The sequence below is a fragment of the Callospermophilus lateralis genome, chromosome 12 (genome assembly GCF_048772815.1).
Source record: "Callospermophilus lateralis isolate mCalLat2 chromosome 12, mCalLat2.hap1, whole genome shotgun sequence".
Lineage (NCBI taxonomy): Eukaryota > Metazoa > Chordata > Mammalia > Rodentia > Sciuridae > Callospermophilus > Callospermophilus lateralis.
In genome coordinates, this window is record NC_135316.1 from 93984724 (window position 1) to 94010509 (window position 25786).

The following is a 25786-nucleotide window of genomic DNA, read 5'->3' on the forward strand; positions in this document are numbered from 1 at the left end:
ATTCAGTAAATTCTTCTTCCTCATCAAAACAAAAGCATTTGACTTCATAGTCGCCTCCAGTGTCTACCTTGGATCTCTGATTCTATTATAGTCAGCATTTGTAAAAAGTTTTCATTGGCTCAATTCTTGTTCTCTTTAGTGCTTATGTTCTGCTGAAGCAGCTCTTATCAAGATCCTTGAGAGCCTCTCTCCTGTCAGTTCCAATGGTCAGTTGTTGTTACTCTTCATCTGAGTTGACCTCTTAATAGCATTTGACATGATGGATTACTTTCTTCCATTTGAGTCATTTTCTTCCCTTGATCTCTAAAGTACTACTTTCCTGATTTTTTTTTAAAGCTCTCTGGCTTCTAACTCTCTTCTTGTTATTTTTCTGATCATCTGTATCCTTACCTATCTTCTGCCTTTAGGTTGTTTTATCCAGTACCATGACTTTATCTTCCATGTTAATCACTCTCAGATTGGTATCACCAGCCTTAGCTCTCTCCTTGATATCTGAATTACTTTACCTAACTGTATACTAATACACACTTTACTTGAATTTGTAAATAACATCTCAATCTTGACATGCCCCAAATAGAACTTTTAATTTCCAACTCTTTTGTCTATTATTTCATTATGTATGGCCAATGTGATCACTTATTGTCACTAACTCCACAACCACCATCACAGTCCAATTCACCACCGTCTTTCACTCATATTCTTACCAAAGCCTTTTACCTGGGCTCCCCGCTTTCACTTAGCCCTGCCTCAACAGTCTGTTTTCCACACAGCAGCCACTATATTCCATTAAAATGCATAATAGGTCATAATTCTCTCATATTTAAAATTCTTTGATAGCCTTGGATCCCAGTTCCTTTGAATAAACTCACTAATTACATTACCAAAACTGATTTCATTTTATTGCAGAAGTCTGCTCAAAGTTGCCTCCTGAGAGAGGGCTCTCTTGTTCACCTTATTTTAAATGGTTAATCTTTAGAAAGTCACTCTGTCTAAACAAATTTGCCTAAATACATTTTTTTGGCATATATATATATATTCAGAAAATTTTCTTTTGGAAATAGATTAATCATGGAACTTCTTATTTTGGGGGTGATGGTGGTGGTGCTCAGGATTAAACCCAGGGGCACCTAGCCACTGAGTCATGTTCCAGACCCTTTTAAAATTATTTTGTTTTTTAAACAAGGTCTCACTAAGTTGCTTATGGCCTCACTAAATTGCTGAGGCTGGCTTTGAATTTGTGATACTCCTGTCTCAGCTTCCTGAGACACTGGGATTACTTACACACATGCACCTCTGTGCCTGGCCAGGGAACTCATTTTTTATAGTTTTTTAATGCATTTATTATAGACAAACTGTCTTAAAGCTGTGAAAAACAGTGCCCCATCATTTGTTCTAACCCCAACTCTAACCTCTCTAGTACTTATATATCATAGTTTTTTGTTTGCTTTTATATTTTCTTTCCTACTCCAAAGATAATAAACTTTATGAGACAGAAATTTGTATGGCTTCCTTAGCTCTTGCTTTAAGGTCTAGAATATGTATTCAAAAATCTTGGTTGAGCCCTCCATGGTGGCACATGCCTATAATCCCAGTTGCTCAGAAGGCTGAGGCAGGAGGATTGCGTGTTCAAAGCCAGCCTCAGCAAAAGTGATGCAATAAGCAACTCAGTGAGATCCTGTCTCTATGTAAAATACAAAATAGGGCTAAGGATGTCATTCATTGTCTAGTGCCCCTGAGTTCAATCCTCTGTACCCTTCAAAATAAAAATAAATAAATCTTGGTTGAATGGATGAATGGAGGAGTAAGTTTAAAAAATTTAGATGTGAATACATTGAAGAGGGAACAAGCATTGTGCCAATGGAAGTAAAAAATATAGATCATTTGATTTTCTTGAGATGTCAGAAAGAGAAATAAATAAATGAAAGATTTTGTTTATTTAAGTAAGGGAGACCCATGTCTTAGAGTGTGAAAAGAACAGAAAAAAAAAAAAAGAGGACAAAGAACTAATGACAAAGGGTATTGATTTATTTGTTCTGTATAAAAGTAGAAAATTATATTAATTAGTAAGAAATAGCTCTATATGGCTGATTTGCATTTTCAGATTGCATTTCTGAGTTCATGTTAAAGACTATCGGAAAATTTGATTTTAAAGTCTTCATTTCACAATAATTTATGAAATAATCTATCATTAGTTGTTTGGCACCGATCTTTATCTGTCACATAAGAGTTTAATGGAGTTAAAATTTTTACTAAAACCTATATTGAGTTTCAGAAAATAAATGACTATAAAATTATATTAGAAATAAATTTGATGCACTATGATAACTGCATTAATGAAGAGGGAAATGAAGAAGAAAAGTTGAGAAAGCATTTTTCCATGCAATGCTTGCCTTAGAAGACTAAATTAATTGCCAATATGCTAATTCTTGGTGATACAGATTAATATTCCACTATTTATTTGTATAGATGACTAATTTCTGAAGAATTATAAATCATATGGCATAACATTTAAAAAGTCATTAAATTAATATTCCAGAGAACTTTTATTACATATTTGTTTTCTGAAACAATTGAAGAAGTATGCAAATATAAGGAATGAATTTGGTATAAACACTTCCAGGCTGAAAAATATGTAATTCTTTATTTAATATGCATATCTTCAGAGTGGCTATAGTGGTCTTTGGGTGATTCAAGGGATTATTAATGTGAAAGTGTTAAAATCATTAGAAGGCATTTTTTTTTAAAAAAGTAGATGGAATTAACATTGATTTTAATATACATAGGTTAAAAACTTATTGAGAAATTACTCTTACAGTGATGTACCTATCTGTTCATCTATCCATAATTTAATGCACAGGGATACATAGTGTCAGGAACAAAATGTGTTTGAAGTAGCCGAGTACTAATGAAATATCTGTTGCATTAATGTAATCTGTGGCTTGAGAATTGTAATTGACAAAATATACACTCACTCTGAAAATTTTTCTTCAACCTAGATATACATTGTAAAATCATCTGATTATCCATGGTTGATATGACTGATTTAATCTTTTTCATATATTCATTGTTGTATTTGAGAATATCTGTGGCCTTAAATTGTAATTGACACTTCACGTTTTGTATTTAAAAATGTTCATACATCAAAAATACTAGGAAGTATGAAGAGTCATAAAATATTATTCATGTCATGCTGGAGAAGTTATTGTAATACTTATTTCATGATTGTTACTTTTTGGGGTTAATTTTATCTAAAACCAGTAAAAGTCTTACAAATATTGTTTCTTCCATTGCAAAACATCCCATACATATGAATATTTACTGAATTTGTGATTTGTTAAATTTAATTTAAAATAAAACACTGTAATAATTTTATCTACAGTGTTTTATTTAAACTTAAATTCTTGATTTATGCTTCAGTAATCATTGGTATGCATGATAAAAGATCATCAAAGGGAATATGGTCTGGAAAAGTAGAAATAAAATTTCCATTCTTAAGTATTTTGTCATGAAATTATCACAGAATGTTAATGCTTAAAATTAAAATAGATCCATGCATTTTAACTTCATTCTTTAGTTGGATTACACATAACTGATTTTATGTATAGATAAATTAATTTCCCATAAAGCTTGGAGGGATTATATTTTTTGTTCCAACAGTAACTAGACTGCAGCCTTTTATACTGCCTACCACTTAGGCATTACAAGGAAAGCTGGAAATTATTCTGTCTTGATAGATTACTGGAAGGAAGATCTTATTGAAATTGTCAATTACAAACAGAAAAAGAATTATTTTTTTGTGGTCTGTTATCTAAGTTCCTTAACCAAACCTGGTAAATGTTTCTGTTTATTTTCAAGATGCATTAACTATTTTAGCACTTGCATAGAATGCTGCTAGTAATATATCTAGGCTGAAGGATGTTTCATATATATTAAATCTTTGAAATAAAAGGTACAGATTCTCTTTAAAACTAAGTAGATATACAAATTATTTAGCACTTAGCCTAACTTGGATTTGTAAGTGCTGATTTTTTTTTTATGTGGAATGTTCTTTTTCACTCCAGCAAATAATTTTTTAAATTATGAATGTTTAAATTCCTGCTAATACACTATGTTAATTTTATAAAATGGAAATGCTCAACTTTTTGGTAAACATGTTATGAAAACAAAGTGATGGATTTTTAGATCCAGAATTAATAAAAACAATTTGTTTTTATAAATTCAACTCCTGATTTTATCAACTTTTTGTAACCAGTTATCAACAAGATCTTCCAATGGCTGGTTTATTAGATTGTTCATTTTTATAGGTGTTTATATACTCAATTTTTTGAAGAGACTAGGATGGAAATACACAGCTAACATATGTTTAGGTAATTTAATTAAAGGAATGTTTCAATATCAGATTTAATACAGTTTGAAAGCAAAAAAATCCAATCCTTATATTTTAGTGAGTGAATAACATAATGAAAAAACTATCATAATAACTCAATTTTTAAAATCCACTTTTTTGTTTAGACATTTGAAAAATAATCAGAATATTGATATTTGGCAATATATAATACTTCCTGCAAAGGGTACTGAAATCGGTACATATTTATGAAAACTAAAATTTTAATGGGGATGTTATTAAAGTTAAAAAATTTCACATAATGATTCTTAAAATCTTTAACTATTTTTTGTTATTTTATTTTTGAGAAAGAATAAAACTAAATCAGAGGAGAACTAGTTTGATATAAATACCCCAGAACTGCAGACTTTGTCCAGAAATTTATTTTTAATTATAATCTCAAACACTAATCAAAATTAGTTTGTTGCCAGTAGTACAAAGTGGACTTAAGACATAATGATATCTGGAATTACTATACTCATTTTTATTTTGAATGGATATTTATAAATATTACATTCTCTTTGATGTTGCTTTAACAAACTAAGTTATTTTGTAAAACTTATAATTATGGTTACTGAAAGATAAGTTCCATGTATTTTTAAGTTAGTGTGTTATACATTTAAGTGTGTTATATATTAAGAATTTATAAAGAAACATTTTACTTTTGACTTCTAAAAATTTCACATTGGAGCATCATTTAGAATTAGCAAAAATCAGATAGAACCTTTGTATTGCCAGGGTAAGCAACATTCAAACTTTATTCCACTGAGAATAAATGGCAGGTATCCGTTAAATAAAGGGCACTTTAGAAGCCTAGTGGAAATCATGTAAGAGTGCATGTAAGAAAGAGACAGAGTACCTTTTAATTTGTCCTTTTTTATCTTAGAACTTAATTAATTTGCAAACAGTGCTGTTTAACTGTTACTGGTAAACAAAATCATTTGTGACCTACCTCACAATTAATAGTCACACACAAGCAATTAAGGAAAATTAGCCTATATTATGGAGAAAATTATAAGTTTGGAAATTTTGCTTTAGCCAGGTGTGGTGGCACACTTCTGTAATCCCAATGGTTCAGGAGGCTGAGGCAGAAGATTGAAAGTTCAAAACCAGCCTTAGTAAAAACAAGGTCAGTAAGACCCTGTGTCTAATAAAATACTAAATAGGGCTAGGGATGTGGCTTAGTGGTTGTGTGCCCCTGAGTTCAATCACTCATACCCTCATGCCCCACCCCCAAAAAAGAAATTTTACTTTAGTTCAGACTACAACAGGTCAATCTGGTTTCCTCTTGTGGAAAGTACAAAGTATAGTGGCTGAGTTTACAGCTGAGAAGCCAGAGGAAGGCTTGCTTACCTATGCTATAAGAGCAGAGGACATTTGGCCACATTTGTAATTTCAGTGTTTCAAACACTAGCTGGATTGAAATAATCACCTGGGCTGCTTGTTAAATATATATTTCTGGACCAAGACAAACCTGCTGAGTTAGAATTCCCAAAGCAGAGGCCTGATAATCTGTATTTCCCCTACTGCAGCCTCATGATCAGGCCAACTGGGCAAACTTGGTAGTAATGCTGTCTCAATTGGCAGAGATGCCAAAAACTTCAGTTACCATTTCCTTTTTATTGAGCTGCTAGTGTGTTGTCAGTGTGTAGTCAGTGTAGTGGGCACTGGAGCTGCACAGATAACACATGAATCCTAACCATCTAGTTTGTAGTGCTCTGTTAAAATAGTTGCTATAGCCTGTAAGAGCTGTTGCCTTTGATTGCAGGGTAATATATATTGATACATCACCCTAAAGCCTAGGACCCCCAAAAAATCTATCTCCAGGCAAAATAAGAACACATGAGATCATTTTGTCATATATTTGTATTCTTCATAAAAATGTGTGTTTTTTTAATGTCTTGTTTTGGTGAGGATCATGTGGTATATTCATGATACAGCTTCTTTATTAGCAGCTCTCCCTGAACCTCTGCTTTTTATTCTTTCATTTTATTTTATTTTTTACTGTTCTTCCATTTCCTTTTATAATATACTTAAATGAGATTTGCTTCCCAAATTATTCTGTGGTCTTTTACAGCCTCATAAAATAACTATGAGATTGGGGCTAAAGGAAATCATTTTATTGAATATATTCTTAATTAATTATGATTTGATACAGTCTAGTATCATTGCTTAGGCTAATTATAATATATAATTATTGGTATAGCCAATGCTTAATGCTATAATTTGAAACACTATTTTAACTTCCTGATTATTCTAATCTCCCATTTTTAGATTTTTTTTCTTTAATTTGTAGCTAAATTATTCTTTTTTCCCCTCCTGTGGAGAAACTGATTTGAGAGCATCAGTTAAGTAAAAAAAGAAATTATCTCACAGTAAAGTCTTTGAAGATAAGATGATAAAAACAACAGAATATAACTAATAAGGGGTCACAATTATTTACTATCATCAAAAAATGTCACTCATGGTTTTCCCACTGTTTAATGAGGTGTGATAATTTGCAGGTAGTCTAATAATGAAAGGTTTTACTTTTTAGTTTGAACATGTTAAAAGGTCTGAGGATTGTTAGGTTTTCCTTTGGAGTTTAGCCTCTCTTTGTACCAACTAGTGTGTAATCTACTAGCTTTCATTCTGGGAAAATAAAAGATGATGAAAGTACAGAAATATAGTGGTTGGGAATTCAAGTATTTAATGTTATCATCTTTGTAAATAATGAACTCAGGTTATGAAATACATTTATTATTAGTGGGTTATGAATGACTAGAGTAAATAGTAAGAAACTACCTTTACATGTAACTTGTTTTTTAGTTCTGTACTTTTTATCAGACTTTGATTCTAGGAAACATGTCAGTATGAATCTTGTATGTTGCACGTAATGACTATGGTTGTCCAGCCATTATCCTTGGAAAATTAAAGTTGGTTTAGTAGATTGAGAATTATGGTAGATCCTTAAATTAGTTATGGTACATTAAATTCATTTACTGTCTGGAGCAAATGGATGAACAGTTTTAAAATGAATATTAAATCTTTTCATCTTTTACCTTTGCTGTGTTACAGAAACCCTTGAAACTCTCATCAGACAAGCAGAAAATTATACCAGTATACTTTTTTGCAACACCTACAGAAACATGGCCTTAGAGGCTGCTGCTGCAGTTCAGGAGTTCTTCACTGATGTAGGGCTCTACTTATTTGGTGTGGATGTTAATCCTGAAGAATTTGTAAATAGGTTTTTCGACAGTCTTTTTCCTCTGGTCTACAACCATCTCATTAATCCCAGTGTGACTGACAGTTCCTTGGAATACTCGGAATGCATCCGCATGGCCGGCCGGGATGTTAGTCCATTTGGTAACATTCCCAAAAGAGTAATGGGGCAGATGGGAAGATCTCTGCTGCCCAGCCGCACATTTCTGCAGGCCCTCAATCTGGGCATTGAAGTCATCAACACCACTGACCATCTTCATTTCTCCAAAGAGTGCAGCAGAGCCCTCCTAAGGATGCAGTACTGCCCTCATTGCCAGGGCCTGACTCTCAGTAAGCCCTGTATGGGGTACTGCCTCAATGTTGCCAGGGGCTGTCTGGCCCACATGGTAGAGCTTAATCCACATTGGCATGCATATATCCAGTCCTTGGAAGAGCTTTCAGATGCAATGCATGGAACCTATGATGTTGAACACGTGCTCCTGAACTTCCATTTGCTTGTAAATGATGCTGTGATTCAGGCTTACCTCAATGGACAAAAACTAGCAGAACAGGTAAGCAGTCATGCCATGCCTCCTGTTTCATTTCTCAAACATTAACCAGAACATCATAAATTTAGTTGATTATTAGCATATCATTATGCAGTTTAAAACAATGGCAGTTTAACAAGTATATACTTTAGGAAATAGTACGAGGATGCATGGGGTTGACATATTTGATTCGGTATATTATATTTTATATAACTTATCTCAAAATGTTGACTGGTAAAAGTACCACTTTTTTTCCTAAGCATTAACAGCCTTATCAAAAGTTTAGTTTATTGAAGTGGCAAAAACTCAGGTTCTGAATTAAGAATAGCATAGATTTGAATCTGCAATCAGCAATAATTACCTTCATGAAATTAGGCATATCTCTTATGCTTTTTGACCCTCAATCCTTATTGATAAATATGAAATAGTAATACATATTTTCTGAAATATTCCTCTTTGGAGATAAGTGTTTTCTTGGTATAGTATCTAATACTGAACAAATGGGTAGTTATTGTTAGAATTTCAGAGGTATTCATCTATACTGTAGAAAACATCAGTTGTGTATCCATGAAAGTAAGGCTGATATCCATGTGTTCAAAGTGTTTCTTTAGAGCCTCTTCAGGATCTGTCAAAGTGATAGTGTGATGATTTTTTAAAATGTGGCAAATGTGGCATATATACTGTCATGCTGTTTTATTTCTAGTAGACTTGAGAATTTTTTGAAACAGAATCATCAGATCAAGAGATGTAAGAGTTTTCTCTTTCTCCCACATCCATAGAATCATATTCTTAAATATTCATAGTCTTCCTTAGCAATGGTTCTCACGTCCCATACAATAAAGAGGACATGTTGCTAGTGGTTCTCCTAAATCTTTTCCCCTAAAATGATATTATACTCCCTAGTACCAAGAAAAATGTGTTTCCCTACCCTGGTACTGATTTACTGAATTAATAAACATTCTCATCATGAGCTCTATTTCTCTGTTCTTTTAATTTCTGATAGAAATTGGACTTGAAAAGCTTTGTGTTTAACTGCTTCCTTCCCTTGTTTTCCTAACTCTCAGGTCTATAGGGCCTGCATGAGCCTAAATGATACCTTTCTGCACATTAGAGCTGGCATCATCTAGGTGAATGCAACAGGTGATGTAGTAGAGTGAGCTGGATTTCATATGCTCCCTACTCCATGCAGCTGGGTTACCCTATCTATTGAACAGGATTCCTAACTTCTTGTAATAGTCAGGTCGTTTCATCCTTTCTCATCACTTATGAAAATCAAACATGAGCCAGAACCTCTAGAAGGGATTTAAAATGAAGGTACAAATGAATCCTGAGATTTCGAGTATTTCCTAGTTAGGGGAAATAAGCATTTAAATGCAGGGAATAAAATGTCCATATTGGGATATCAAGTATCTTCACAAGGGAAAATAAGCATAAAAAAAATCTAAGTCCAGATTTGGATCATTAATTTGGGGTATGGCATTTAAAATTTTATGCCAGAGCATATTTATATATTTTATGTCAGATATATATATATCCTCTTTGTTATTTTGACCTTAGAAAGACTTTTTGAATTCTTAAAATCCATAACATTAAAAATGATATCTTTTTCCTATTATAGAGGCTAAGTCACAAAGGACTGTAGTAGATAGGCATGTTTCCACATACTTTGTTTTCTTCCTATTTGTGATCTGGGTAAGCTGCTAAAACTGTTGGAGCCTGTTTTGTCCTGTGTGAAAGGCTGGGAGGAAGTAGTGGTTTAAGTGGGGCCAGCCCTGCACAGATCATGGTGAAGCAGTTTATTTTAGTATCTCAAAATATTAGAATCAAGTATGGGCTTTATAAATAAGTTTTGCACAGAATTATTATCACATGAAACTTTTTGGTGGATTTTCAAAGAGCACTCTTTTTTTTTTTTTTAAAGCAAATAGTCTGATTTCATATAATAAATAGTCTGATGATTATCTTGAAAAACATCAATCATTACTAATAAATTGTAGATTCTTTTCTAAGTAAAACAACTGAGATCTTTTTTACTTATGGGGAAAGAAGAAGAAACTAACTATAAGTTCCTTGAAAATTGACTCATTAATATTTATTTCTGCCAACTTCAAAGTGATTTATAAGCTGTTTATCAAGCTTTGATAACCAGTTCACACATCAATGAATCTAACAAATTCAAAGTAAATTACGGAAGAGCCAGCAAATAATGACTTTCTCACATTCCCAAAGCAATCTGTGAGATCAACTACTTCCAAGTCTAGTTCTCAGTAAATACATATTTCCACTTTAAGAAATCCATAGAGGTAACCTGATATATCATATGTATGTTGGATGAATTTCAACTGGAAAAAAAATGTTCTCAGTTTCTTGAGAAAGTTGTATCTTATATTTGGAAAAATCTTCTAAGAAACAAAAGCCAATTTATGAGAGACTGTGTGTTAATTTTATAGTTATAATTTCATAGTCAGAGACTATTTAACTGTGTGTTCCCATGCCCCAAGTACCTGTAAAAAAAAAAAAAAAAAAAAAACTTAGAGAAGGGAAAATTGATTTTGGTTCATTGTTTCAGATCGTGGTGGTCCAATTCCATGGCTCTGGACCCAAGTTGAGGCACAATATCGTGATAAAGGGTATGATTTAAGAGTGCTGCTGCATTTGTGGTGAACAAGAAGCAGAGAGAGACAAAGAGAGGGAAGGGGAAAGGGGCCTCAGGGAAGAGACACCCTTCCAGGTCAGGTCACGGGTGATCCAGTTCTTCCAGCCATGCCTCACCTGCCTACTGTTACCCCCAATCTATTCAAAGTAGGATAGACTGATTAGTTACAGCTCTCACAGTCCAGTCATTTCACCTCCAAATATTCCTGCATTGGCACAGAAGCTTTTGGGGGACACCTTATATATAAATCTATAACAAAAACAATGTCAGAAAAAAGTAGGGATTAAAAGTACAGGTTATAAGTGTCAGGATGGATTTCACATCTCCTGTACCACTTACTAGCTGTGAGTTTGGCTATCTCAGTATTTAGTCTCTTAGCTTAGATTTCCTCTTTGGTTAAGAACACTTGCATTATAGATTTCTTGTGAGAATAAAATGAGCTTTCATGTTCAGATCAGTTTCTCATGCATAATGTTTAAATCCTATAATTATTATTATACTCTTTATAAATGCTTTATTGATTTTTTTGGTATTTTAAATGCTCTAAAAGTAAATATTCCTTTTTTAGGAGTACAGAGCTTGAAAGAAATATCAATGATGTAGAGCTCAAAACATATCTGTATTTTTGAATGATCTGTTTAACTGATTAGAAACAAATGATTGTAAAGATTTTTCTTGAATGAGAAAATACTGGAGTATTTAAAAAATATTATTTTTTAACACAGATCATTCTCTTGCTAATCATTTATTAATTTTATAAATAAATTATTTTTTAAATTATACTTTTTATTAATTACATTTATTATGACATTTGTTATAATTTAGCAACTTATTAAAGGCACAGGAACATAGAATTGGTATTAATTTCAGTGTTTCAACATATTCTAAATGAAACAGATATTATGAGGAAACTACTGAATACTAAGTCTATATAATTTCAGAAAATCTGTAGTGGGATAAGAAACATAATTTCCAAAAAGAAATATCTAGCTCTATTTTTTGTTTAATTTATTTTTCATCTCTTTTACCTATGCAGTATTAGTAGACATTCAACTGGTTGCATCCAGATTACCTTAGAATCAGTTTCAGTATATGATTCACTTTAAAATAATCAATCTTATCAAAATTGAGTGTAAGATAGATTGTGCACACTAATGAACTTTAATTAGCTGTTAAAAATTGAATATCTCATCATTTCCTCTATGTGTACAAACATTTATCTAAATCCCTAAAAAGTATAGTAAATATTCTTGTGTTTTTATATAAAAAATAAAGGAAAAAATAAAATATACTTTAGATTAATAAGGGTATAGCATATATTTTATTTTCTGATTTCTACAATGTTGTATACACTTTCCTAAATTATCCCTGTGTGAGGGATTTTTTTTTCCAAAATTTTGCTTATGGAACAAATAAGATTGGGGGAAAATAGTTGAAATCTCAGTTTCCAAAATAACCCAATTAAATGTAATGCCATTGCAGTTTTAGATGGTTTAAGTTGGTTATCTTAAACATCAAATTCTGTAATAAATATCTCACTTGAACTTAACAATTAAGGATTTCCTTAATGACAGTCAAAGTAGTGCAGTGTGGGGCTTTTGAGTAAAGAAGATGTAGCAGAGCCTATCTGTGTTTGCAGGCTGAGACATTTTCTCAGTCATAAAGCTGGTAATCCATTCCGCCTAGTGAAATGATGCTCACTTATACACAAACATATGCAAAATATCACATATAATTGTAAGAAATTTACAGCTTATTCTGTGAGGCCACAGGCAGAGGTATAAGGACCCCTGGGTTAAAGAAAGGACATCTTTATTCTTAGTGCGAAATAAACCAATAGTAGAGTTAGTGCTTTCCATCTTAGACTAGCATTTAATTTCAAAATTGAGTGTGAGGTGGATTGTGCACACTAATTAATGGCTGAAATTATTTTGAAATTTACATTGGATATATAGTATGTAGTGTGTTCTTTTGTCCATGCTATATATTGGAATACATACACACACACACACACACACACACACACACACACACACAAACACATACAAATGCATATGCACAAACATGAAGAGGCAGAATCAAAATGAACGAAATAAATAGAATCTCTAGGATACTCCAGGATCTATGCTAAATAAAAAGCTGAGAAGATATTATTTATGAAACAAATTTTTAAGAGCTCTCATTTATGTATTTATTGAAGTACATATTTGTACTTGACTGCTATAAAGTAGAAGAATGTGATTCAAGGTTTTATATCAGCTACCTCATGGATAATGTTTGTGGGTGGTTGGGCAGAACTCCATTGATATTTTCACATTATGTTGAAGATGTAATTTTTACCTTTGCTTATTTTTAAAAAAATTTATGTGGTTGGTTGAAGTTCAATTTTTAATAACTACAGTGCTCTAATGAACTGGCCTTTCTGAGAAATGAGACTGGAACTAGACAAAAGAAAAGGGAAATGTGTAAGAATTAAATTAGTAACAAGGGGGAGAAATATAAGCTTCTAGGGGAAGAGAGATCAGTATGAATCCAATTAGGGTGGGATGACCAAAAAAAAAAAAAAAAAAAAGAGAGAAAGAGAGAGAGAAAATTCTATAAGCTAACAAAGAAAAGGAAGATGAGAAATTCATCCATTACAACTCACCATTCTATACAGAGATCACCTTGCAGGGTTTTCTCCCAGTAATTTCGGGACATTAAGTAGCGATAGGAATCTTTTTTCCATAAGTGGCTATCTTAAGCATGTGGAGACAATTGGTGGTTTCTCTCTTCAATGCTAGACTAAATTTATTTCTGTCCAGTATGGAATGAGGGTTTTTCTGATTAGAGATATGTCAGAGTAATTTTATTACACATTGATTTTTTTATTCACACAAATATTATAGTATATTAATGTTATTCTATAATGTTTTTAGCCTCTGCTGGTTGTTTATTTTATTTTTTATTCCATGCCTGATTAGATATGAATTCTTTACCTTTTGAAGATTTGTTCCTAGCACATGTGGATCACTGGGCTGTCAAGGTGGTGGTAGTGTGTGGATTCAAATTAGCCCTTTGCCAGCCTCTTCTGAGGATGAAGTGACTGACAGTAGTGAAGGACAGTCAAAACCACATATCACATATGAGGCAAGTCAAAACTTGTTTAGGAACACATTACAAAACAGGCTTGAATAATTTTTGAATAAATATATCATAGAACTTTGAAAATTTTATATGATTAAATTTGAATTTTATCTTTCTGGAAAAGATTGTGGCATGATTTGGTAAGGATCAATACTGAAAATCATAATTCTTTATATCTAACTAATTTCCTTAAAGAAGAATTACTGTCTTGTGAATAGCTGAAGGTATATAAAGAAGAATCTGGATGAAGTTCTTCCAGAACAGTGTTCCACTATGTTTGTAGACATCTCCAGTTGTTTCCATCTTCTTTCCTATCTATACATCACTATTTCAATCTAAAAGTGATAAATGTAAAATAACCACTTAAAATTTTTCTCAATTTTTATATCAAGTATGCTTTGGTTGTTGTTAATTATTAAGGTTCCTCTGAACTGACAGAGCTCTTATTATTAAAGTATTATGAGCTTTTTGTCCCAAATATTGTTATTAAATAATAAGTATTTAAAAAATACTCAGGGATGCTGTAGAATTTTTCTGAAATAGTATCTTCTTCAATTTTATAAGAATGTAGCTCTTCACATGCATCACTGATGTTTTCAACTGCTATGGAAATAGTCTCTGCTACTTTTGTGGGTAAATTCTCTTTAAATAAGATACTTCATAAAACTTGATGAGATTTTTTTTTACAGTTTAAATTTGAACTTTTAAATTTTAAAATTATTTTTAATTGACAAAATTTTATATTTTAATGCATACTGTTGTGAAATGGTTATATTAAGCTAAGTTTTCCATTGCCTCACTTATATTTTTGGTAATGAGAACCTTTACAGTCTATTCTCTTACAGTGTTTGAGTATGTATTATTATTTGTTATAGTCGCAATACTATGCAATAGCTCTCCAGAGCTTATTCCTCCTGTTTAAATGGAACTTTGGATGCTTTGAACAACATTTTCTATTTCCCCTCCCCACATCCCCAACTCTGAAAGCATTATTCTGTTCTCTACCTCTATGGTTTCACTTTTTTAGAGTCTAAAAATAAGTGAGATTTTTGTCTGATTGAGCAAAAAATTATTGTTTTACTTATGTGAAAAATAGTAATCATATAAATCTTACATTAGAAGAATATTTCAATGTAAATCATGTAACTAAAAAGTCTAAAGGTATAGATAACTAAAGGACTGACTTTATCTCGATTCTCATAAATGTTATCAGAATTCTTCTTTCCATCCCAATGCAGTTTTTGTCTACATGAGTTGTTTCTCAGGCAAGCTGTTCCCAAGTGATAGTAAGGTAAGCCATTATATTACAAGGCTCATCCTCTTCTGGTTTAGCAAGAACAAACAAACTAACTAACAAAAACAAACAACAAAAAAAAAACTGAACGTATTTCCCATTGGAATATGATGAACTTTTAATTCATATTATGTTTAAAATCACTTGATGTTATATGTGATAAGTAGCCCCACATTTGAAAATAGTTGTAAGATGAAGATATAGGCTGAGGCCAATAGAAGAGCAGAGACTGAATCGATTGGGCTGGAAACCAGAGCAAGTTTCTGATAACCTGGATGACATATTTGTGCCAGTAATCCTCTACTGCTGAGTTATAAGAGCAAGAGGTAATTGAGAATTTATGTAAAAAAATTAAGGAATGTACTACACAAGACAAAGATGAAGTAGACAGAGATTGGCAGGCATCTCTGAGGATGCTCAAGAGAAACATGCAGAGATAAAGAAGCTGGTGCTTTAGTGCATTGAGCATCTGTTCTTATCTGGGGAAAACCAGCAACTTTACTAACAACTTTATTGCTAGTTCTTCAGTGAAGTTTCTAATGTCTCAAACTCACATGTGGTTTACTGCTGGGAGCCACAGCCAATTAATATGATGCATGGCATTTTTGATTGAAAGGTGACGCCAGCTAGCCATTGAGATGATATGATTATGTTAAAAATTACATTCATATGGATACCGGACTCCTGCTGTTTACCTGGGCCTGCTGCGGGACTCCTGGAGAGTTCCCATTGGTTGGGAAAGTGCAGTAGGAGGGAATTCCGGGGGAAGTTTTGGCGCTGGGGGTCCGGGAAGGACCCGGCGGAACGCCGCATGGGAGGATCAGGATTCTTCCTGGACACAAACGTGGTATTTGGCGGTTGTTTCAAAAATAAAGTTTGTTCCTGTTTGAGTGGCTCGTGATCTTGTGCCCAGCCAGACAGCGGCAGTTTACTAATTCCAATTTACCAAATGTTGAAAGTTTTGTGTTGGCCATGAGAAGATCTCAGTTATTAACTTGCTTTGGGTATTTTTGACCATATGAAGGGATCTCTAGAATTAAAAATCTATTGGTATTTTTGATATTGTTACATTTATGATGTTTAAGCTTAGACAAGCAAGCTAACTAACCCTTTAGTTTTCTCAGAAAGTTTATCTCTATCATCCTACCTGTGCTAAAATTGTATAAGGTTAGCGCAAGTGATTTAAGCAGTACAAAACAAAAGTTTTTAAAAGTTGTGCTAATTTTTGAGGAAGTTTTTAATAACTGACCCCTATTTATAGATTGCACATTAAATAGAATATCACACTAATGTGGCTAACATTCAACATTCTACATATTATATGTGTTTGTTGTATACTATAATTAGCATCCCAAAGTGGGAAAAAGCTTATAAATTTAAAAGAAAATGTATATGATTTGCAAGCAGAAAAGGGAGAAGGGAAATTGGTAGTTTTTTAAATAGTTTGAAAAAATTTAGATGGTGAGAGACCAATTTATTACATGCAATATATCAAATAGTAAGGGTTCTGTAGTGCAGGAAACTTCTCAAAACTAAGTTATTTATTTTGATTTTTAGCAGTTTGTTTGCTGTATATTGTTTTACTCTGGGTGACCCTAGTTATTTACTCAAAGTTTTCTTATATCTAAAAACAAAAGAGAAAATATATTAAGTATATTCCTATGTTCTAGCTCTTTACTCTGACTTTGGGCTTCTGCCTCTTCCTGCAGCCTATGTTGCATTCCAAATAGACATTCTGGGGCCATATTCCCACCTTGGAGCCATGTGTGGGTTCAGTTGATCTTGTGTGTCAACCAAGAGTCCTAGAGTATTCCCCAGAGGATGAATAAATGACAAAAACAAAAATAGAAAATAAGAAATGAATGGTATAATTTATAATAATAAAGGATGCAACCCATAAAGAATATCAACTAGTTAGGAATGTACCAAATAGCAACAACATACATGTCACAATAAGTTAATAAAAACACCATAGAAATAAATACAAAAATTCAAGATAAGGGCTGCATGTGTCAGTCAGTGGTAGAGAAAGGGCAGGCTTAGCATGTGTAAATCCCTGAGTTTAATCCCACTCATGCACATGCAAACACACACACACACACACACACACACACGAAAGAAAGAAAGAAAGAACGAAATGGGAATAAAACATAGTAGAAAACTGAAAAATATATAATTTAAAGATTATAATAGAATTACTGGAAACATTTTCTTTAAGTTCAGAAATAAGACATTCCTGTTATATATTAGTTAATGTTCACATGGAGGCAGTGTTTAAAATAATTAGACAATTCTTATCATTCTTCAAGGAAAGCAATAGGCAAAGGGTTTATTTAAATATACGTTCTGTTTGGGCTGAGGTTGTGGCTCAGTGGTAGAGCGTTTGCTTCACACATGCAAGACCCTGGGTTCGATCCTCAGCACAACATAAAAATAAATAAATGAAATAAAGGTATTGTGTCCAACTATAACTGAAATATTTAAAATAAATAAACAAACAAATAAAAATTCTTCAAGGAAGGTCTGCAAATGAAAAGTTATTCCACATCAGTCTAGATACATGCAAGTCAAAACCATAATGAAACAATGAAATACCACATCTCACTTCATAGGATGGCTATAATAAAAAATATAGACCCTAACAAATGTTGGTGAAGTTGTGGAGAAATTTCAGTACTTGTACACTTTCAGATTGCTGAGGGAATGTAAAATGGTACAGCAACTTTGGAAAAAAGCTTAGCATTTTCTTAAAATGTTAAATCTAGAATTAACATTAAACTCAGAAATTTCATGCAAGATTTTATATACAATATAATATATATGTCCACAGAAAGTATATATTGATTGATGATCATCATAACATTATTTATAAAAGTCAAAAATGGAAACTGAGCAAATGTTCATTGAATGATAAGCAGGTAAATGGAATGTTTTACATTCATGGAGTGAAAATTAGTTGGCAATAATAAAGGATGAAGTACTGATACATGCTACAATATGATTAGACAGTGAAAATAAGTAAAAACAAACTTGGTGACTGTAGAATTTTAGAGTTTATTTGAGCCGACAACTCCAGACTGCAAATGGTTCAGGCTCTACTGAAGGGCATCAAGCAGAAAACTTTTATAAGGTTTTCATCACAGAAATAAGACAAGGAAATTACTTGATTGGTTAAAGTGGAAACATAGTCTTAGAAGTTAATTGGCCATTTCTGATTGGTAAGATTAAGTTTCTGTTTCCTAGGAGATGAAGTGTACTGAGCTGGGTTCCTGGGTTTTTTGTTGTTGTTGTTGTTGTTGTTGTTTTTGTTTGTTTGTTTTTGTTTTTTTTTGCAGAAAAACCCAGAAGGCTGGAGCCTCCTCAGTCCATTTGCCTCCCAATTAGTTATTTTGAACACATCTTATGTTCAATCAGTCTGAAAAGACCACATATTATATGATTCTAATAAAATGTAAAATCCACAGTAGCAAATCTGCTAAGACAAAGTAGTTCAGTGGTTCCCAAGGGCTGGGGGAACCACTGAACTGGGGAGTGGGGAATGACTACTAATATACTATGAGTTATTTTGGGATGGTGGTAGAAATATTGTAAAATAAGATGTGGTTTTAGTAAAATACACATAAAACAGTAGAGTTACAAAAATGTTGCAATGTATAATTTTGAAAATTGATTCTTAGAGTTGGAAAACCAGTCTATTCCAGTGAATAATTTCTAGTTGTGGGTTCATTCTTTTGTTCTTTTTGTTGGCACACTTTCTTGAGGCTTTGGGAACTCTAGAGGAACAATGTATCTTTTCATTTGTCACCCACAATGACACATTAAATATATTTTTTGAAACATTTTGACTTTAATGTTACAAGGTCCTTCAGAGAAAAAAAAAATCCTCATATATTAAAACGTTTGTTTTCCCCACAGATGGTAAACTTTCAGACCTTGGAAAACCGTTTTTATCATTTAAAAATGTTGAGGGGTCAGATAAATTAAATGAGAGGAGGATTTCATTCATTCAATCAAGCATTCAACTGATAAGCATTGAGTGCTTTCCATGTAGGAGGCACAACTAGACATTGGGTGCATGCCCACTGGGCATGCTGTTGCACTGTTGGAACTTAAAATAGGCTAACTCACTTTTTCATGACCTCTTTAGCACTTCTAGTGTATTCTCTGCACAGAAGTCCGAATAGTCTTTCCAAAATACAAAATAGATGGTGCCTAAAGTCTTTCAATGGCTTCCTTTGACCACAGAATAAAATCTAAAACCTTTATACTGATCTTTAGTGATTTATACAGCCTGGATGCTAGACCACTTTACCCTCAGCTAATGATCCCTCACTGTAACCAGGCTGGAGTGCCATCCTCTCTCTGGAATCTTGTTGTTCCTCTGATTAAAATAGTCTTATCTTTGACTTTCTCCTTGAAAACTTTATCTAATCTAATGCTACTCCTTATTTTTATCTCATCTTAGATATAAATAGCTATAGGAAGTTTCCTTGATTTTAGAAGCAAAGCATAGGTAACTCTGTAATATATAATCATAGTATATAAATAGATATATTTATAGCACTGTACCTTCTGTAGAATTTTGCTTGCATGCAGCTATGCATTATTTGTTTACATTTTGTATTGAATTTTAGGTGCCAGAAGAGCAAAGTTCATTACTTGTACTTATCACTGTATCTCTGCAGTCTAAGTCTTGACATATGGGTTTTACAATTAATATCCATTAATCAACTGAATAAATCTGACCTTTATCATGTATTACCTAGACTAACTCCAAATTGATCTGTTGCCTCCATCTTGGCCTTCTTCATGTCTACATGAAAGAATCCAAATTCAACATGGTATAGAAGTCCTCTGTGTGGGGATACTGGCCCTATTCATCTGTCTGGCTCATTCTTAGTCTCCTGACTTGTCCTCTTTTCTTATGAGTTCCTATCAAAATACATGTAGTCCTTTACCCATTCCACTACCTCATGTTGTGCTGAATATTCTCCTACCAGGTCTACCTTACCAGTGAAGCTGGGAAATTGTCTAGATAATTCATTGAGTCTTCTTAATCTTTTTGTCCCCAGTACTCATTAAAGTGTCTGGCAATATTCGTTGATCTGAAATGACCTCAAACTCAACAGTAGAAGCTTTTTGATTTAATGCACTGAATTAGATTTAATTTGTCATTTATAGTTTTTCACTGAAACTTAAATTACTAACATTTCATATCTCCCCCGAGAGCACAGCAAGACAACTGTGATAATCTTTGATTCTTTTAATGAATGCACAAAATATTTCCATTTAAATTTTTATACAGACACTTTGGCATTATTAATATTGTATCTGCATTTATCTTAAGTCCAATCAAAAATCCTATTTATCAAATTAGCTTATTGAAACTAAGGACAAGAGAAAAATAATGAACAGTCAAAAGAAAATCATGATAGAGGTTCTTATAATTTGCCGTAAATAGTTCTTGGAGTGGTCCTACAGCAAGCCTTCCAGCTTCTAGTTCTCAGCCCAGGAATGCAAATGTCAAGTGTTTGGACTTTTCCATCTCACTTCTGGCTTCCAGGGCAACCAGAGCTGTCTGGGATGCTGGAGGAGCACAGTCTCCACTGACAACCTAAATGCTCTTTAGATTCTACAAGCCTATTTCTGATTCACAGAATCCCAATGGTTCATCTGAGGAATTCTTAAAGTTACTTTGTGCAGTTCACTAGTGTTCATTTAGATTAGTAGGTATTCTTTGAAAAAAGTGTTACATGGTCTTCAGTTTGAGGGAAACTCTGTATAATTCCCATTTCCTAGAAAAATATTGCAAGTTGTCTTATGCAAATTATTTGTCAAAACCTCTAATAATTTTTGCCTAGATGTCTATTAACTATAGTAAGTAGAACGTTTTCCATTCCTATTTAACCAAGAAAACCATTTGGGTCTGGACACCTTATGGACATTTTGCTAAAAACATTTTGGGAAATGCTGCTCAGAGGTATGTTTTATGATTTCTGAAGTGGTAATTCTCCTAACCAAGCTTTATTTAGGGGCATTGTGCACAGGCAAATTACTTTTGGGGGACATGAAAGGCAAAGTAATGTGGCATTTGTCCAGGTAGCTTCAAGTTTAGCTAGAGTATCGCAACTGTGATCCTCCTCAAATTGGTCCTCAACATCAGGGAAAGGATATATTACTTTAAAAGTTACCATGGGCTCTAGGAATACAGTTGAGAAATGGGGTTTCTTTGAAAAACACATGTGCATTTGGTTAAATTAGATTTTTCCCAGGTGAAGCAATGTGAAATCAGAACTCAACAGTCTATTGAGCTTTAAAAGGTGGTCTTTTTCCATAGAGAAATATGACTCCACACAGCTGAGATAAATATATTTGTCTGAATGATATTTTTCTAACCACTTTACTTAATTTTTTACCCATATAAACTGAGTTTTAATATTCACAAGGACCATTAGGATAAATTCTCTAACAGATAATCTGATTCTCACACCTTCTTGCCAACATTTGATAGTATCAGTCTTTAAAATTTTTCCTATTTGAATGGATAAGATCATACTTTGAAATTCACAAATGAACATCAAGTTTTAGTCAGCTTTTCTGTTTGTTGCCTTCATATTTTTTCTGTTACTTATCATTTATTTTTCTCACTAGATTATTTGTCTTTGTTTTTCTAATATTCTGAACAATAAGCGTTTGTCTATTAAATATGTTGACATTATTTTCCCAGGCAGCAGTGACTCTTTTCACTACCTTTCTAATTTCAATTTCAGGACACATGACTATCATATTGAATGATAGTTATGGATTAGTAGATTGAAAATAAATAAAGGTAGAAAAACTTTAAAAATTTCTGTAAGTAACCAGACACAATATAATTCTTTGAGAACTGAAAGGGAATGGAGTATTTAAATTGTTCTCTGAATTGTCATTTGACTATACCCAAGAAATGAGGCAGTTGAGAAGAAAACTTAACAATTCATTTAAATAAATGTGTATTAGCTATGTTGGGGGGATGTTTATATCTGAGAACTGAAAAAAATACAACCAAAGAAAATATTTCCTCTTCTGCACTCCAGACTGCTATAGACAAATCCTATTGGGGATGTTTGCAACAAATGCTTGCAAGATTGATAAATAACCTCAAGTTGAGAGATCAAGGGCAGCTTAATTTCATAGATGATATTTTAACTGAACCTTGAAAGATGGTAATATCTAGGAAGATAGAAAGGAGGAAAAGGACAGAGATGGAAAAGTACAGGGAAACTCTGGAGACCATAAGTAACATGATGTAGCTGAAACGTAGGTTGTTTAAAGTGGAGTGCTGGGAAATTTGGAGGTTCAGCTGTAAATTGACATGAAATACTTTGCTTTGTACTCATTAGCACATGGGAGGAATCACCAAAGGCTTTGTAGCAGAGAAGCATGATCAGAACTGTGTTTTAGGAAGATTAATCTGGGAGCCTGGAGAGGACCAGAGCTGGACAGTGATAGGAAGAAAATCTACAAGGAAGCTCTTGCATCTGCAGGGAAGAGGCAGGGAGCTCCACCCTTAGTGATAAAAATTATGGTGCAGGGGAGGGGAAGTGGAAATGCAGGACACTTGCTCAGAGGTGACAGCCTTTGCTGCTGCCATTTCAAAAGCATCTTCATGGTTTTTCAGCTTTTAAAACATGGCAAAATTGGTCCATATTGATTTATTCACCTTTTTCTTTTTATCTAATTATTATTATTTAAAATATTTGCCTTTTCAATTTAGAGGATTCTTACTGTGTCTGAGAAATGAAATGGTCAACTTCAATTTTAGGTATCTTAGCTTTTAAGTTTCCTTTATTCTTAAATTTAATTACAAATTGCTTTTCTTTCTTCTTTTGTGGCTTCTCACTACCTTAATGTTGAGGTTGTGCAGGTGGTTGATCTCTTCTCTTTGTGACAGAACCTCATAGTTGGTGGAATTTTGTACTGTCTGACTTAAAATGTCACAAAATCCAATTACCACTTGAGGAAAAAAAGTATTCTTTTTCCCCCCTGAAGTCAATTTAATTGAAAAAATGTAATTGAATCAAGCCTTACTTAACCAAAATGATACCCACTGTTCAGAGTCCTCTAACCCTTCAGGTAGGATTCCTTTTTTACTTTCCACACCGATTCAAGGTTTGCCTAAAATCTTTCTTGGTGGACTGGTTCAGAGATTTTATAGGGTTTCCTATGTAACTTATGCTTACAGTATTCATCTGTCATATATATTGTACTGAATTCAACTTAATGAATTTATCAACTTGTGTCATACTTGGAAATCCTACTTCTTTTCTTCTTCTTCTTCCTTTTTTTTTTTTTTTTTTTTGATACTGTGGCTTGAACTCAGGAACACTTGACCACTGAGCCACATGCCTGCCCTATTTTGTGTTTTATTTGGCGATAGGGCATTACTGAGTTGCTTAGTGCCTTGCTTTTACTGAGGCTCGCTTTGAACTTGAGATCCTCCTGCCTCAGCCTCCTGACCAACTGGGATTACAGATGTGTGCCACTGTGCCTGGCCTACTCTCCTTCTTAAAGACAAGAAATTATACACTTGATAATATACATTCTGGGTCTGGTTCTAGTTTTTAGTGCCATTGTCAATGATCCTTCACATAATTTAAAGAGAAAAAAGAAATACCTACACTTTAAGTGTTTTTAAAAAATTATAGACAAAATCCTCATGGATGCAATATGAATTAAGCATGCTTATTTTACAAATTTCAAAAGATGGACAAATTTTACAAACAAATTGCTTGAAGTCAGATAATGCCTCTTCTCCTGAAATCTGTGAATGCCAACTGCTCTTCCAGGATCAAATCCATTATCTTATTTTCTGTTATAGTTTAGATGTGAGGCATCCCTTAAAATCTCCTCTGTTAATGCAGAAATGTTCAGAAATAAATTTATTGGATTGTGAGAACTGTCTGTAACTTAATCAGTACATCCTCTTTGGCTGGGTTATAACTGTGGGCAGTTAGGGCATGAATGGAGAAGGTGGGTCATTGTAGGCGTGCCTTGGAAGGGTGCATTTTTCCTGTAGCCCGTTTCTTCTCTCTCTGCTCCACAACCCTGGTGTGATCCAGGCTTCTTTCCTCTGCTGGGCCCTTCTACCATGATGTACTGCCTCAGCTTTGGCTCAGAATAATCTACTGGACCATCTATGGACTGAGACCTCTGGAACTGTGAGCCTCAAATAAACTTTTGCTCCTCTCATCTGTTCTTGTCAGATATTTTGGTCACAGCAACAAAAAAGCAAACTAAAACAATATCCCAATACTATCAGTTTACTGTCAGGATCCCAAACTTTTGGATTATCTAAGATGGTGAGTCCAACCTGTATGTCTGGCACTCTATTTCTAATCCTTATTATGTTCACAAACCAGTTACCAATAAGTGAACTATCTCTGAAATCTGCAAATCAAATATTTCACATTATAGTCATCATTTCTGACAATTTCCTCTGACTTACTCTCATATGTCTAAACTCAATTTTATCTTATGGAAATGTTCAATACACTTAGTCTCATATCTCTTCTTCTTATTTTATTTTTTATTTTTATTTTTTGCTTTCTCTGCTATGGAGAATCATTCTATGATATACTACTTCCAATATCTATAAATAATCTATAAATAATCACAGAAGGAAAATCAGCCTCAATTAAATTATTTGTTAAACTACATGTTTCCCTGGCACGTACACACTATTAAAAATTTTGTCTCATTTTCTAGGAGCCCCATAAATATGTCTTCCTTCTTTTACTACCAAATTCCATGACTGATGGCATGATTTTTAATTTTTGCTTTGCTTTTTTATTTACTTTATCTCTTATAGCCCACTGACTATGCTTTTACCCTTTCTCTCCATCAAAACTGTACTTTCCATAACTCATCAATGACTTTTTCCTCATGAGATCCAAGGATTAGTTTCAATCATCACCTTATTTTGAACTATCAGTAGATTTTAACATATTTAATCATTCTCTTAAAACAACAACCAAAAACCAAGCGCTGTTTGACTTTTGAAGTATCCCATTCTGAGATAGCTCTTCCTGCTCCAAAATTTGCTTTTTAGACTCTTTACCACCTCTCTTTGTCTTTCCATCTAAATGTTGGAATGCCCAGAAATCCATCTTATGCCTTCCTCCTCCATCTCTTCTCATCCTAACAACATGCTATTGATAGCCTTTTATTTCTTGTGTCTGACCTTTCCCTTGATTTTACAGTTCATATAACAGATTCTACTGGACAGCTCTTGCTGTATAAATATTTCTAGGAAGTAAAAAATGTTCAGGAGAGATTTTTAATATCTCCCCAAATCCTCTCTTGCTTTAGTCTTCTCTATCTCTTTTAATGGCACTTCCATTTGTCTAGTTGTTTCAGACAGAAGATACTATAAGTCAATTCTGGTGTCCATATTTCTTTTCTTGTTATTTTCAAGTCCTGCTTGCTATCTTTATCTTCAGAAGTCCTACTGTCTCTATCTTCAGAATGGATCAAATCTGTAATCTTATTTTCTGTTATAGTTTAGATATGAGGTATTCCCTAAAAGCTCCTCTGTTAATGCAGGAATGTTGGGAGGT

At 33.3% G+C, this 25786-nt stretch overlaps 1 protein-coding gene across 1 annotated transcript in view; it reads left to right on the plus strand.

The window, feature by feature from the left end:
- The window catches only part of Gpc5 (glypican 5), a 601303-nt gene that overhangs the window by 236103 nt on the left and 339414 nt on the right, over nt 1-25786 (plus strand). Inside the window, exon 3 of the mRNA XM_076872261.1 lies at nt 7442-8136. Within this exon, the coding sequence (XP_076728376.1) occupies nt 7442-8136 (695 nt within the window). The remainder of the gene's footprint in view (nt 1-7441; nt 8137-25786) is intronic.